Source organism: Hypanus sabinus, chromosome 18 (genome assembly GCF_030144855.1).
Source record: "Hypanus sabinus isolate sHypSab1 chromosome 18, sHypSab1.hap1, whole genome shotgun sequence".
NCBI classification, from domain to species: domain Eukaryota; kingdom Metazoa; phylum Chordata; class Chondrichthyes; order Myliobatiformes; family Dasyatidae; genus Hypanus; species Hypanus sabinus.
The window spans coordinates 11451962-11464019 of NC_082723.1; the positions used below are offsets into that span (position 1 = coordinate 11451962).

At 39.4% G+C, this 12058-nt stretch overlaps 1 protein-coding gene across 3 annotated transcripts in view; it reads right to left on the bottom strand.

Moving 5' to 3' along the window:
- The window catches only part of col27a1b (collagen, type XXVII, alpha 1b), a 591032-nt gene that overhangs the window by 371376 nt on the left and 207598 nt on the right, over positions 1 to 12058 (bottom strand). For all 3 annotated transcript variants that reach the window (XM_059993655.1, XM_059993656.1, XM_059993657.1), the window contains 2 exons: positions 9366 to 9419; positions 3390 to 3434 (listed from right to left, as the gene is read on the bottom strand). In XM_059993655.1, the coding sequence (XP_059849638.1) occupies positions 3390 to 3434; positions 9366 to 9419 (99 nt within the window). The remainder of the gene's footprint in view (positions 1 to 3389; positions 3435 to 9365; positions 9420 to 12058) is intronic.

The window sequence follows — 12058 nt, forward strand, 5'->3', positions numbered from 1 at the left end:
GGCACCTAGCTCCCTAAACTCACCTTTCAGGACCTCCTCTCTCTTCCTACCCACGTCATTGGTCCCTACATGGACCACGACATCTGGTTGCTCACCCCACTCCCCCTTGAGAATACTGAGAACTCGATCCGAGATATCGCAGACCCTGGCACCAGGGAGGCAACAGACCATCCGGGATTCTTGACCTCTTCCACAGAACCTCCTATCTGTCTCCCTAACTATCGAATCCCCCATCACTATTGCTCTCCTCTCTTCCCTTCTTAGCTGAGGGTCCAGTCTTGGTGCCAGCGACGCAACCACTGCAACTTGTCCCTGGTAGGTCGTCCCCACCAACAGTATCCAAAACGGTATACTTATTGTTGATGGGAATGGCCACAGCAGTGCTCTTTCTGTCTATTCTGTCTATTCCCCTTCCCTCTCCTAACAGTCACCCAACTACCTGTCTCCTGACTCCTAGGGGTGACTATCTCCCTGAAACTCCTGTCTATTTCTGCCCCTGCCTCCTGAATGATCCGAAGTTCATCCAGCTCCAGTTCCAGTTCCCTAACTCGGTTTGTCAGGAGCTGCAGCTGGATGCACCTTTTGCAGGTGTAGTCATCAGGGACAGCTGTGCTCGCCCTGACTTCCCACATACTGCAAACGGAGCACTCAACTGCCCTAACTGCTGCCTCCATTACCTACTCCTAAGCTAATTAGATTAATTAAAGGAGCTTACCCGGCCTTACATCACCTGGAGTGAAGCTCATACTCAGCCTCTGCTCGCTATTTAAATTCTCCCGCTGCCTCACGGGCTGACTTTCACGCGCTTGCGCAGCTATGCCTCTGCCTGTTCTCGCTGAAGCCTGATTGAGCCAAAGCCATCCCACTCTGCCTCAGTCCACTCCAACTATGGCTGCTACAATGATGGCTGCTGTATATGGTAGTCTTTCTTTTTACACCTTTGACGTGCTACGTCACGCGCCTGCACAGTCTAGCCTCTTTGCCGTGATCAGTTTAAAAAAACAGCTTCTCTCTGAGCTTCGTTTACCTCTTCCCTCTCCGCCTCTTGCTGCGATTTTAATAACTAGCGTCATTCTGAGCAACAGCTTTTGAGTCCACGGATTGAGGGATCTGTGAGCCACAGCTGGCTGTTCACGGACACCTCCATCTTCAGAGCCAGTTGCAGGAGTCTTTTCTTAAATACAAAAGTAAGCTCCTTTAATTAATCTAATTAGCTTAGGAGTAGGTAATGGAGGCAGCAGTTAGGGCAGTCGAGTGCTCCGTTTGCAGTATGTGGGAAGTCAGGGCGAGCACAGCTGTCCCTGATGACTACACCTGCAAAAGGTGCATCCAGCTGCAGCTCCTGACAGACCGTGTTAGGGAACTGGAGCTGGAGCTGGATGAACTTCCGATCTTTCAACCTTTATCATCACATAAAAATGATGTTTCAATATTCCGAACAAAGGTGCAAAGAACGGCTTCATTTTAAATCACACTGAGCACACTACTTACAGCATGTTGTATGCATTTAATTGTAAAGTATGAATGTTGCAAGTGGCTACCTTTAGATCTGAATTGTTTTTAAATAATTATCACCTCGTGCTCAAAATTCAAAGGGGAAATTAAAGCTGTGTTAAAGTGAATTGCAAAGAAAGAACCCAGTTCAATTTCCTACTGGGCAGATTCAAAACCGTGATCATCTACAACCACTTCAAAACAACTGCAGGATTTTTTTCGCAAAAAGTTACAAATGAGTCTAATTTTTAGGCATCAATGCTTTCCTGGATCATTTGCACTCTCACTGCAAAAACCTTTGAACTGTCCAGTTAACATCTGCAGAAATTCACTTGGTGATTAATTACACAAAGAACCCGTTGAATGGTTATTAACAAATTTTCCTTACTCGTGGAATTCCACCAAGCACTCTTTGCCATTTTTGTTTTGAGAAAATACAGTCAGGTGGTTTAAATTCAGCATACAATTGCCAGCGCTTGGTGGTTTCTGCAGTCATAATAATGCCCTCACAAAATTTTCATAAGGAAAATCAGCTTCATTGTTTTCAACATCAAACCATAGAACAAAATGTGCAAAGATTAACAGCAGAGGAGACCTTTAAAAAGTGGTATATGTTTAGCAATTCCTTTTTATTAAAAACACTATGCTTTGTTAAAAGAGAGATCGCATATTTTTCAATCTTGAGGTTCTGGTTAGTGTATATGAAGTAACTTTTTTAAAGTTGTTATGTTTAAACCTGAATGATACTTTAGGAAATGTAATTGAAACTGATTAGAGAAAGCTGTCTTTTAAAAGGAGCTTATTACATAAGGATACAAACATCAAAGAAAAGTACTTATCTATTTATTGAGATACAGTTTGGAAAAGGCATGTCACTAAACAAACCCCCAATTTAACCCTAGTCTAATCAACGGCTAATTTACAATTTTTACAATAAGAAATTGACCTAACTGGTATGTCCTTGGACTGTGGGAGGACAACATGCAAACTCCTTACAGACAGCAGCAGGAATTGAATCTGGGCCACTAGTGCTGTAAAGCATTGTGCTAACCACTATGCAACCATGCTGTGCTACATAAATGTGCATTATTGCTTAGCTTCTAAAACCTTCTATTGAAGGTTGATCCTGCAGCATCAAAAATGTAACTATGTGAATCTTTTAAGTAAAGACTGACTTTGAGGTTGCCTTCTTTACTGTTTTCAATTTAAAAGTAAATTAGGAAAGGTGTGAATGCTTGTTTCTATCTAACTATCTATGAGATTAAGGAGAAAATTAAGGAGAAGCAATCATAGATAATCCAGAGTATCGGAAAGAAAGAAGAAATTGGGTCGGGTGGGGAGGCGGTGGCAAAGGGTAACCTTCATGTGTTTAATTTCAATTTAAACTGTGCATTGAAGTGTTTAATGGAAGTTTCATGTATTTTAGTCTTTAATACAGTTTAACAAAGCAAATACTTTCACAATATTGCACATTATTGTGTCAATGTTTGCTGAAAGTAGAGTTTCGATCAAAGAAACAGTAACTTTTTTGGGAAAGAGTTATTTCCTTAGAGCTACAAGAGTTAAAAAAATACCCCTTTATTGAAGTAAGCAGAAGTATTAAATACAGTGGTGAATAAAATGATCTGACATTTTAAACAGCACAAGTGTTAACAGCTTTAATGATATTCTACTAAATATAATTATCTATGAACTAGTATTTGCGATTTAATATTCATTCATACTTGTGTTAAGAGTATAATGTGTTACAATGCTTTTGCTTTTTCTTGAACAACAAACTACTATTCTCTGAGCATTTCAGAGTTTCACTAATAGTTTCAAATACAACAAATGCAAACTGCTGAATAGTAAATAAATAACAGCATTGAACTAGTTAAGGACTGCTTGTTACTTACAACCAATCCACGAACGCCAGGAGGGCCTGGGGCTCCCAAATCTCCCTGTAAGCAAAATTCAGAAGATTATTGGTTCTTTTCTAAACAAATGGGAGTTTGAAAGTGGCTAGTGCTCTGAAAGCAGAGCCTCAGGGGGGGAGACCTGGTTCCCTCCCTAGCCTGTGTAATCTGCAACTTCCATCTACAGAAGGCATGCTAATAAATGGAGCCCAGCTATTTCCACTCATCATTCAGACAGAGGCTTGCTTGTTGTCCCGTTTCAGTGGGCTACAGTTATGTGTGAGCCAGATTTCCTCCGTTCCACCAGTGGGACTGCAGGAACACTTCAGTAAAAGAGATAACTGTAACCACCCAGTAGCCTGCAATTTTTTTTTGGTAGATGAATTGATGCTAACTGGAATAAAACCAGTGTAAGATCCTAAGTAAAATACAGAATGTGGACAGAACGGATGTTTCTGTCAGCAAAATCTCTGCTAGGTTTAATCTTGTGAATAAAACTTTGAATGACACAGACTTCAATTCAAATGAACAGCAAACACTAAATTACAAGCTCTGTATTTTGCATTATTGTATTAACACAGGCTAAATCATCCTTTTGTACCATACATACTAATTATAATGTTCCCATCTCCAAATTACTTTCTTACACATTAAAATTATACCAGCAGTACTAATTATAATTCCAGTGCATACTGCCTTCCCACAGCACTAACAATGATGTAATTTTCTTCAGATATCCATAATGACTAAAAAGTGGCACTGCCACATCACAGATCATTAACACCACTTAATTGTGTAGAGAATTACCATATGTGTGACTCAAATTAATGATATACTTGCAGTTCATGAGATATGCAGCAATACTTCAGCATAAAGACATCTGATCCATAGCTGTTACCACTTCAGTTATATTTTGAGGGAGTGGGGTGGCTGGTTGGCGGTTGTCAACCAAGTAAAACTCTCATGACCATGAAAAGAAATGTGACAGATTTGGGATGAAGAGCATAAGGTAATTTAAGAATGCAATAAACCAGACAGCGTCCTTTGAGGGAAAAATGAAATTAGCACTTAGGTCAATATAGTGGATGTTGTTGACATACAACTGTTGCTGTTTGTGGTGATATCACTTGTAAGAATGTGATTGGAGAGAGTCCTGTGCACATGCAGAAATGATAGAGTGATCGAGAAAGATCTGGAAGCATGGCACTGTAAGAAATGTGTGGTTGTTGCTGTTAAATAAAAGTTCTATTTCTTCCAGAATATGGTTCTTTATTAGAAACCCACAGTACGTATCAATTTAAAGAACACAACATAGTGTCAGAAGTGGGGTTTCTTCTGGCGCAAAGGAAGCAAGCGCATTTGTGTGTGAGCAATGATGCGAATGACTTGACAGTACTTCTTCATACTGTTCAAATCCTTCTCCAACTGTTTCATGCTATCCTTATCTTGCCACTTCTTGCAGTACTTCATGAAAACCTTCATTTTAGATTTGTACCAGTTCTTGAGGAGGTGATTTTTATAAAGCTTTGCTAGCCTATCGCAGTACTCCACTTGAATGTGGATTTTCATCTGCTCATCTCTTGATGGGACGCTGTTTGAGATCCAATCTGCCAATGGATGAGAGCCTTCTGAGAACAGAGGGAGGTGAACAAGTGAAAAGATGGAAAGATGAACATAAAGCAAAGCAGAAAACATACTTTGACAGATGTTCTCGTCCATTACCTGAACTGTACCAAAGAGATGAAGTGAGGATGCAAGACAAAATGAACACATGGACACAGAAAGCTACGGTACTTGAAGAAGTACAACCCAGATCATACATGGTCCAAACAGAAGAAGGAGCAGTGTTAAGAAGAAATCGCAAAGGCCTCAAGAAAGAGCCAACTTCAGAGTTTCAGTTAACCGGTGCAGACCAGACAAAATGTAGAAATAACAACGAAACACAAGAACTGTGTGAACCACTTAGGTCTACTTGTGTCCATAAACCCCCCAGAGAGACTGATAGAGACATGTTCAATTATGCATTTGTTCTGATCAATATTGCTAATTGTTTTTCTTTTTAAGGAAAGGACGATGTGGTAATATTACGTATAAAAACGTGTTTGGAGAGAGTTCTGAGCATGCGCAGAAATGACAGAAAGATCGAGAAAGATCTGGAAGCATGGCGCTGTAAGACACATGTGGTTGTTGCTGTTAAATAAAAGTTCTATTTCTTCCAGAATATGGTTCTTTATTAGAAACCCACGGTACATATCAATTTAAAGAACACAACACTTTTTGACATGTAACCGTTTTTGTTATATATCTTCAGATAAGAAGACACTGATGATGTCCGTTCCTAGTCATTAATTCTTTACTGCTTTTACAAAAGAAGAACTCAAGGACAATATGTTCCCATAATAGTGAAAGATAAGGTCAACAAATCCAAACAACGCCAGAGGTCAAGGGATAGTCAAGCTTGTGTAAAAAATTCTCTGGCTGATTTTGCAATCTGGAAAAAAGGGAGGCCTTATAGCAGTGAAGAATATGTCAGGAGAGGGAGTACATGAAAATATTTAGAAGGATAGTGAAGAGGAATGAAATAGCACTCACAGGCAACATTAGTAAAAATCATAAAGCACTTTATAAGTATATTAAAGGCAGGTGGCTTACAGGGGATAGAGTAGGGCACTGTGGCAATCTGTATATGGATCTGATGAGCAGAAGTGGGTTCTTAATTGAGTACTTCCCATCTGTATTTATTACAGGAAAGGATTTTACAACTGGACAATTGAGGGATAGGACTGGTGGAAGTCCTATACACAGTTACTATTGAAAAAGATGTCACAGTGGGTTTAAATGCAGTTAAGTCCCAAGAGCCTAATGAAATCATTTACAGACTACTGTGGGAGGCAAGGGAGCAGACTGCTGGGACTCTGACAAAAATTTTCAAATCTTCTCTGGCCATAGACGCGGTACCAAATGATTGCAGGCCAGATGATGCGGTACCTTTTTCACCCAGGGCAGCAGACATGTAATTACAAGATGACCAGTCTAACATTGATGGGAGATTACTTAGAAAAAAAATAGGAAATGTGGGAAATGTGCTTAGTTTGTTTTCCCTACAGTAAAGGAGACTGATAGGTGACAGAACAGATGTATAGAAAATAATGTTGTTAAGAAGGCAAATGGTGTGTTGGCATTCATCAATTGTGGGACTGAGTTCAACAACTGTGAGGTAATGTTGTAGCTATATAAGACCTTGCTCAGGCCCCACTTGGAGTATTGTGTTCAGTTCTAGTCACCTCTCTACAGGAAGGATGTGGATACTATGGAAAGAGTGCAGAGGAGATTTACAAGGATGTTGCCTGGATTGGAGAGCATGTCTTATGAAAACAGGTTCAGTGAACTTGGCCTTTTCTCCTTGGAGTGATGGAGGATGAGAGGTGGCCTGACAGAGGTGTACAAGATGATGAGAGGTATTGATCGTGTGGATAGCCAGAGGCTTTTTCTCAGGGCTGAAATGGCTAACACAAGGGAGGCATAGTTTTAAGGTGCTTGGAAGAAGGTAAGAAGGGGATGTCAGAGGTAAATTCTTCACATGAGAAGTTGTGGTTGTGTGGAATGCATTGTTGATGACAGTGGTGGAGGCAGATACAATAGGGTCTTATAGACTTTTAGATAGATACATGGAGCTTAGTGAAATGGAGGACTCTGCGGTAGGGTAATTCTAGGCAGCTTCTAAAGTAGGTTATATGGTTGGCACAACATTGTGGGCTGAAGGGCCTGTAACGTGCTGTAGATTTACTTTATCTGTAGAGGACAGTTAGGGTAAATATTTAGTGTTTGTTTCCCCTTGATAAGGGTGTTCAAAAATTAGAGGGTTAACCAATTGTGATGAAATGCTTTGAAGGGTTGGTCATGAAATATATAAGCTCCTGCCTGAGGAAAAACCTCGAACTCCTCCAATTTGCCTACTGTCACAACAGATCAACAGCAGATGCCGCTCATTGGCTCTCCACTCAGCACTGAAACACAAGGACAATGAAAATGCTTGTGCCAGGATGGTCTTCATTGATCACAGATCAGCATTCAACACCATCATCCCCTCGAAGCTCATCACTAAGCCCCAACCCCTGGGCCTTGGTACCTCCCTGTGCAACTAGATCCTTGATTTCCTCACTGACAGATCCCAGTCAGTACAGCTTGGCAGCAACATCTCCGCCACACTCACCATCAGCACAGGAGCACTACAGGGATATGTACTTAACCTCCTTCTCTACTTCCTTTTTACTTATGATTGTGAGGCTAAATACAGCTCCAATGCTAATAAGACTACTGTGGTTAGTGAAATCAAAGATGGCAACGAACTGGTATATAGCAAATATGCTTGAGTAGCCTCTCACTCAATGTCAGCTAAACCAAGTAGATGATTATTGACTACAGAAGGAAGAAGTTAGAGGCCCATGAGTCAGTCCTCATTTATGGAACAGAAGTGGAGAGGATCAGTAGTTTTAAATTCCTTGGGATCAACATATCAGAGGATCAGTCCTGGAACCACATGCAAGCTTATCACAAAAAAGGCATGACAGCATCTCTTAGAAGTTTGCACAGCTTCAGCATGTCAACAAAAACTCTGACAGACCTCTACAGATGCTCAGAGGAGAGTAGCTTAACTGGTTGCATCACAACCTAGTAGGGAACTGCCAATGTCCAGGCATGGAAAAGGCTTTGACAGTGGTAGATACAGCTCAGTTTTTCACAGGCAGAGCTCTTCCCATCGTTGTGTACAATTCCATGGAGCACTTCCTCATGAAAGCAGTATTCATCAATCCACCACCCAAACCATCAGGCAGGAGTTAAGGAGACCTTAAGTCCCCCACTACCCGGTTTGGGAACAATTATTACCCTACAACCATCAGGCTCCTAAACCAGTGTGGATAACTTCGTTCACCTCTACTCTGAACTGATATTAGGACCTACAGACTCATTTTCAAGGACTCGTTACAACTCACATTCTCAGTACTATTTTTACGTGCACAATTTGTCTTCTTTTGCCATTGGTGTTTATTAGTCTTTGCCTGTTTATGTATAGCTTTAATAAAGTTCTATGTTTTTTCCTGTAAATGCCTCCAAGAAAATGAATCTCAAGGTAGCATACAGTAATACACATCTATTTTGATAATAAGTTGACTTTGAACTTGGATAAGACCGAGGAGATTTAAAGGGGATTTGAGTGCTAAGAGTAGATGGTGCCTGGAGTAAGCTGCTAGATAAAGTGTTGGATGCAGGGACGGTAACAAAATTCAAGAGGCACCTGGCCAGATAATTGAATGAGAATGATGTGGAGCAGGGGTTCCTAACCTGAGGTCCCCAGCCCCCTTGGTTAATGGTAGGGGCCAAGACATAAAAAAGGGTTGGGAACCACCAGTGTAGAGGGGCTTAGAATTAACACATGATTGATATAGCCAAAGTGCCTGCTTCTATTCTGTACAAATTCATTACAGGTACTCAGATTTTAATTTTCAATGACAGCATGGGCAAGGTGTGACCTGCTTTGGGAACTTGGTTGAAGTATAGACACAAGAAGACAAATATATGTAAGTGGAAATAATTGGTCTCTGGTGACAAATAAGACGTGGTGAAAACTGAGCACTTGGTAGAACTGCAGTGTCACAGCTCCAGCAACAAAGGACTGATCCTGACTTTGGGTTCTGTTATGTGGAGTTTGGATGTTTTCAAGTACTTTGTGTGTGGAGGTTGCATGCTCTCTGGTTACATGGTTTTCAACCAGGAGCTTCAGATTTCTACTGCATTAGTTGAAATCAAATCAGTTAGCAATCACTTAGACAGAAAATATTACGTAAAAAGTGTTCTTGAGACAAGAAAAAAAATCTGACATAATATGCGGCCTAACCAATCAGCATTTATAAGAAGAGGCTATGTGGTTGAAATTGGGTCAAGAAACTGTTCTACCAATATCATATGTGAACTTACTGGACTTCCATCTGCGCCTGGCGTTCCCCTCTCTCCAAAATTTCCTGGAAAACCCTGAAGATAGGAGAAACGTTTTATCAGTACAAAAAACAAGAAAAGTCCTGGATAATGTAATCTTGAAATACAAAATTTTCTGAACATTGTAGTTCAGCTTTATCAGGAATACATACACATAATTAGATTACATTAAAATTGTTGCTTCAACAGTAAATTTTTCATCAGCTTTGTGTTACTAAGTGGCGTTCTTTTTATAAAGCTCATGCTGAAGTTCTATTCATGCACCTACATTTTACAAAAGTCATATATAAAGTATATAAACTAGTGTCAGGTCAGGACATATTTTACATTGAACAATTCTGGTAACTTTCCTTGTACTTCTTATAACCATAAATTAAGTTGCAGTGCTGTCTCCTTTTTCAAAGGAAGAAAACACATTTTCAAACATTTTATTCTTAAACTAAACTCTAATAACCAGTAAGCAGGTTAGTTTGGGAATTGCCCGGGAGTTGCTTTCCAGTGTATGTGCTATTAAATATAACCTATGGCACATTAGTAGCTGTAAAACAAACACTAAAAGCTCTCGCTGCCAGTCACCCTATAAAAACTACAGCTACAAATATATACAATCAAAGGCAGATGACATAATTATGAAGTTTTGTCAAGGATCTGAAAGCTTATTTTGGAAAACTGCACTGATTTTAATGTGTCATTGTTGTTAGCAATTATTCTAGAATTAGGAATTTGTGTGAATACATCAAGCGAGAACCAGACTTCAGTTCTTGATGTAAATTGCAAGCATTAGTCAGTTTGAAGTTTAATGAACAGCTGGGCAAACAAACAGTTTTGTCTATGGAACACTGGCCTACAGCAGGGGGCTGAATGCTGAGAGATATGGTTTGCAAAGTGAAGTGCATGAACCATTCTGATACGCATCAGCCAAATGTAAGAGAATGGGGTTAAGTTAAAGGGCCTACATCAACCCATGAAACTGTGGGCTATGTTATCCGTATCACTATTCAAGCATGGATAAGGGGTTGTCAAATCTTAAAACACATTCGACTTCATACATTAAAACAAAATGGGAGGAGAAAGGAGGGATAATTATATCCGAGGAAGAATGGACAACAATATGGAGGTATTAATGGAAGTGTACCAGTTAACAGAAATGGAGGGAGTTTGGATGGAAATATTTGCTAAGATATTTTATTACACCCTCTCAGAAATCCCATTATGATAGTAACCTCCCTGTTTGCTGGAGAAATTGTGGAAATCAAAATGCAAATCATTATCATACTTTTTGGGACTGCCTTGTTATCAAAAACTATTGGAGGGGAATACACAATGCCCTACAAGACAGCTTTAAATGTGAAATACCCTTAGAGAGTAAGACCAGATATTTTGGATATATACCTCAAGAATGGTTGAAAAGAGATAAATATTTAATGAATATATATATTTAATGGTGGCTGGTAAAAAGACTCTTACTAGGAATGGTTATCACAGGAGAGCCCAACTTTAAATACATGGATGGAAATTACAATGGACATTTACAAAATGGAGAAGATAACAGCAGCTGTTAATCATAAGCTGGAACAGTTTGATTCATACTGGGAAAAATGGATTAACTACATAATGCCTCATAGGCCTGATTTTATTCTCACAAATCAATGAATCTGTTGTAAAAAAAAATCACTCCCTACTTGTACATAGTTCTTTCCTTTTGCTTGCTTTTTTCTTTCCACTCTTTTCTATAAGTGTATACCTCAGATAAATACTTTGTGGAGCTTTGTGATATATATGATTATATGATATATATGTACAATGTCTGAAATACATCTTATGGAAATGTTTGTTTGATGATGAACTTCAATAAAAAAATAAATTACAAAAAAAAATAACTTGAGTTGAAAGAAGCTTAACACATCGAACATGTTCACGTGAATATTTGATCCATTAGTTGGGATACTTGTCTACCTAGAGTCAGCCCTCACAGTGTTAATTTTAGGTGTCTGTGATTTCTGTCCCCAGAAGCTATTTGACCATCTGTGTGAATTACTTTCTCCCAGCAGAGGTATTTGACCATTCAGAAGTGTCTCCCATATAATTCAAAGGAAGCTTTGTCAAATTCAAAATATTAAGCGTCATCATTGTAATTATTGAAATTGTTTTCAATTACCTGCTATTATTTTAGAGTTTAAGACTACAACAATGTTTTGTACTTCTGAGTTTGTGAGACTCTACCCAGAGGGTCTCCAGAGGATTGCCTGATTTTAGTGATACTGTAGCAATGTACTAAATACAGAGCTAGAAACAACAACACACAGTCGGTAAGACGTTTCGAGACTAATTTATTCAAACTTCGTGGCGTTGGCTTTTAATCCCTAGCTCCCGCCCTCTCTGGGTGTAAATTACATCAGAGGTGCATTACCAAAGTCTCTCCCTGCGCGCGGGCTATTTGTGAGTCGGTTCACCTGCGCAGAAAGTGGGTTGCCACAATACTATCTTTATATCACTAGATTCAGTGTCTCTCTGGTGACTAAGATCATAGTCACAATACCAAGAAGCAATATATGTTAATTTTTAAATACTAAAGACAAATACATGCATTGTATTAAAGGCTAATTATCTATCAACTAAGTCATGAAGCACAACATTTGGCATGGATATAGTTTTGATATTAAAACATCAACTGT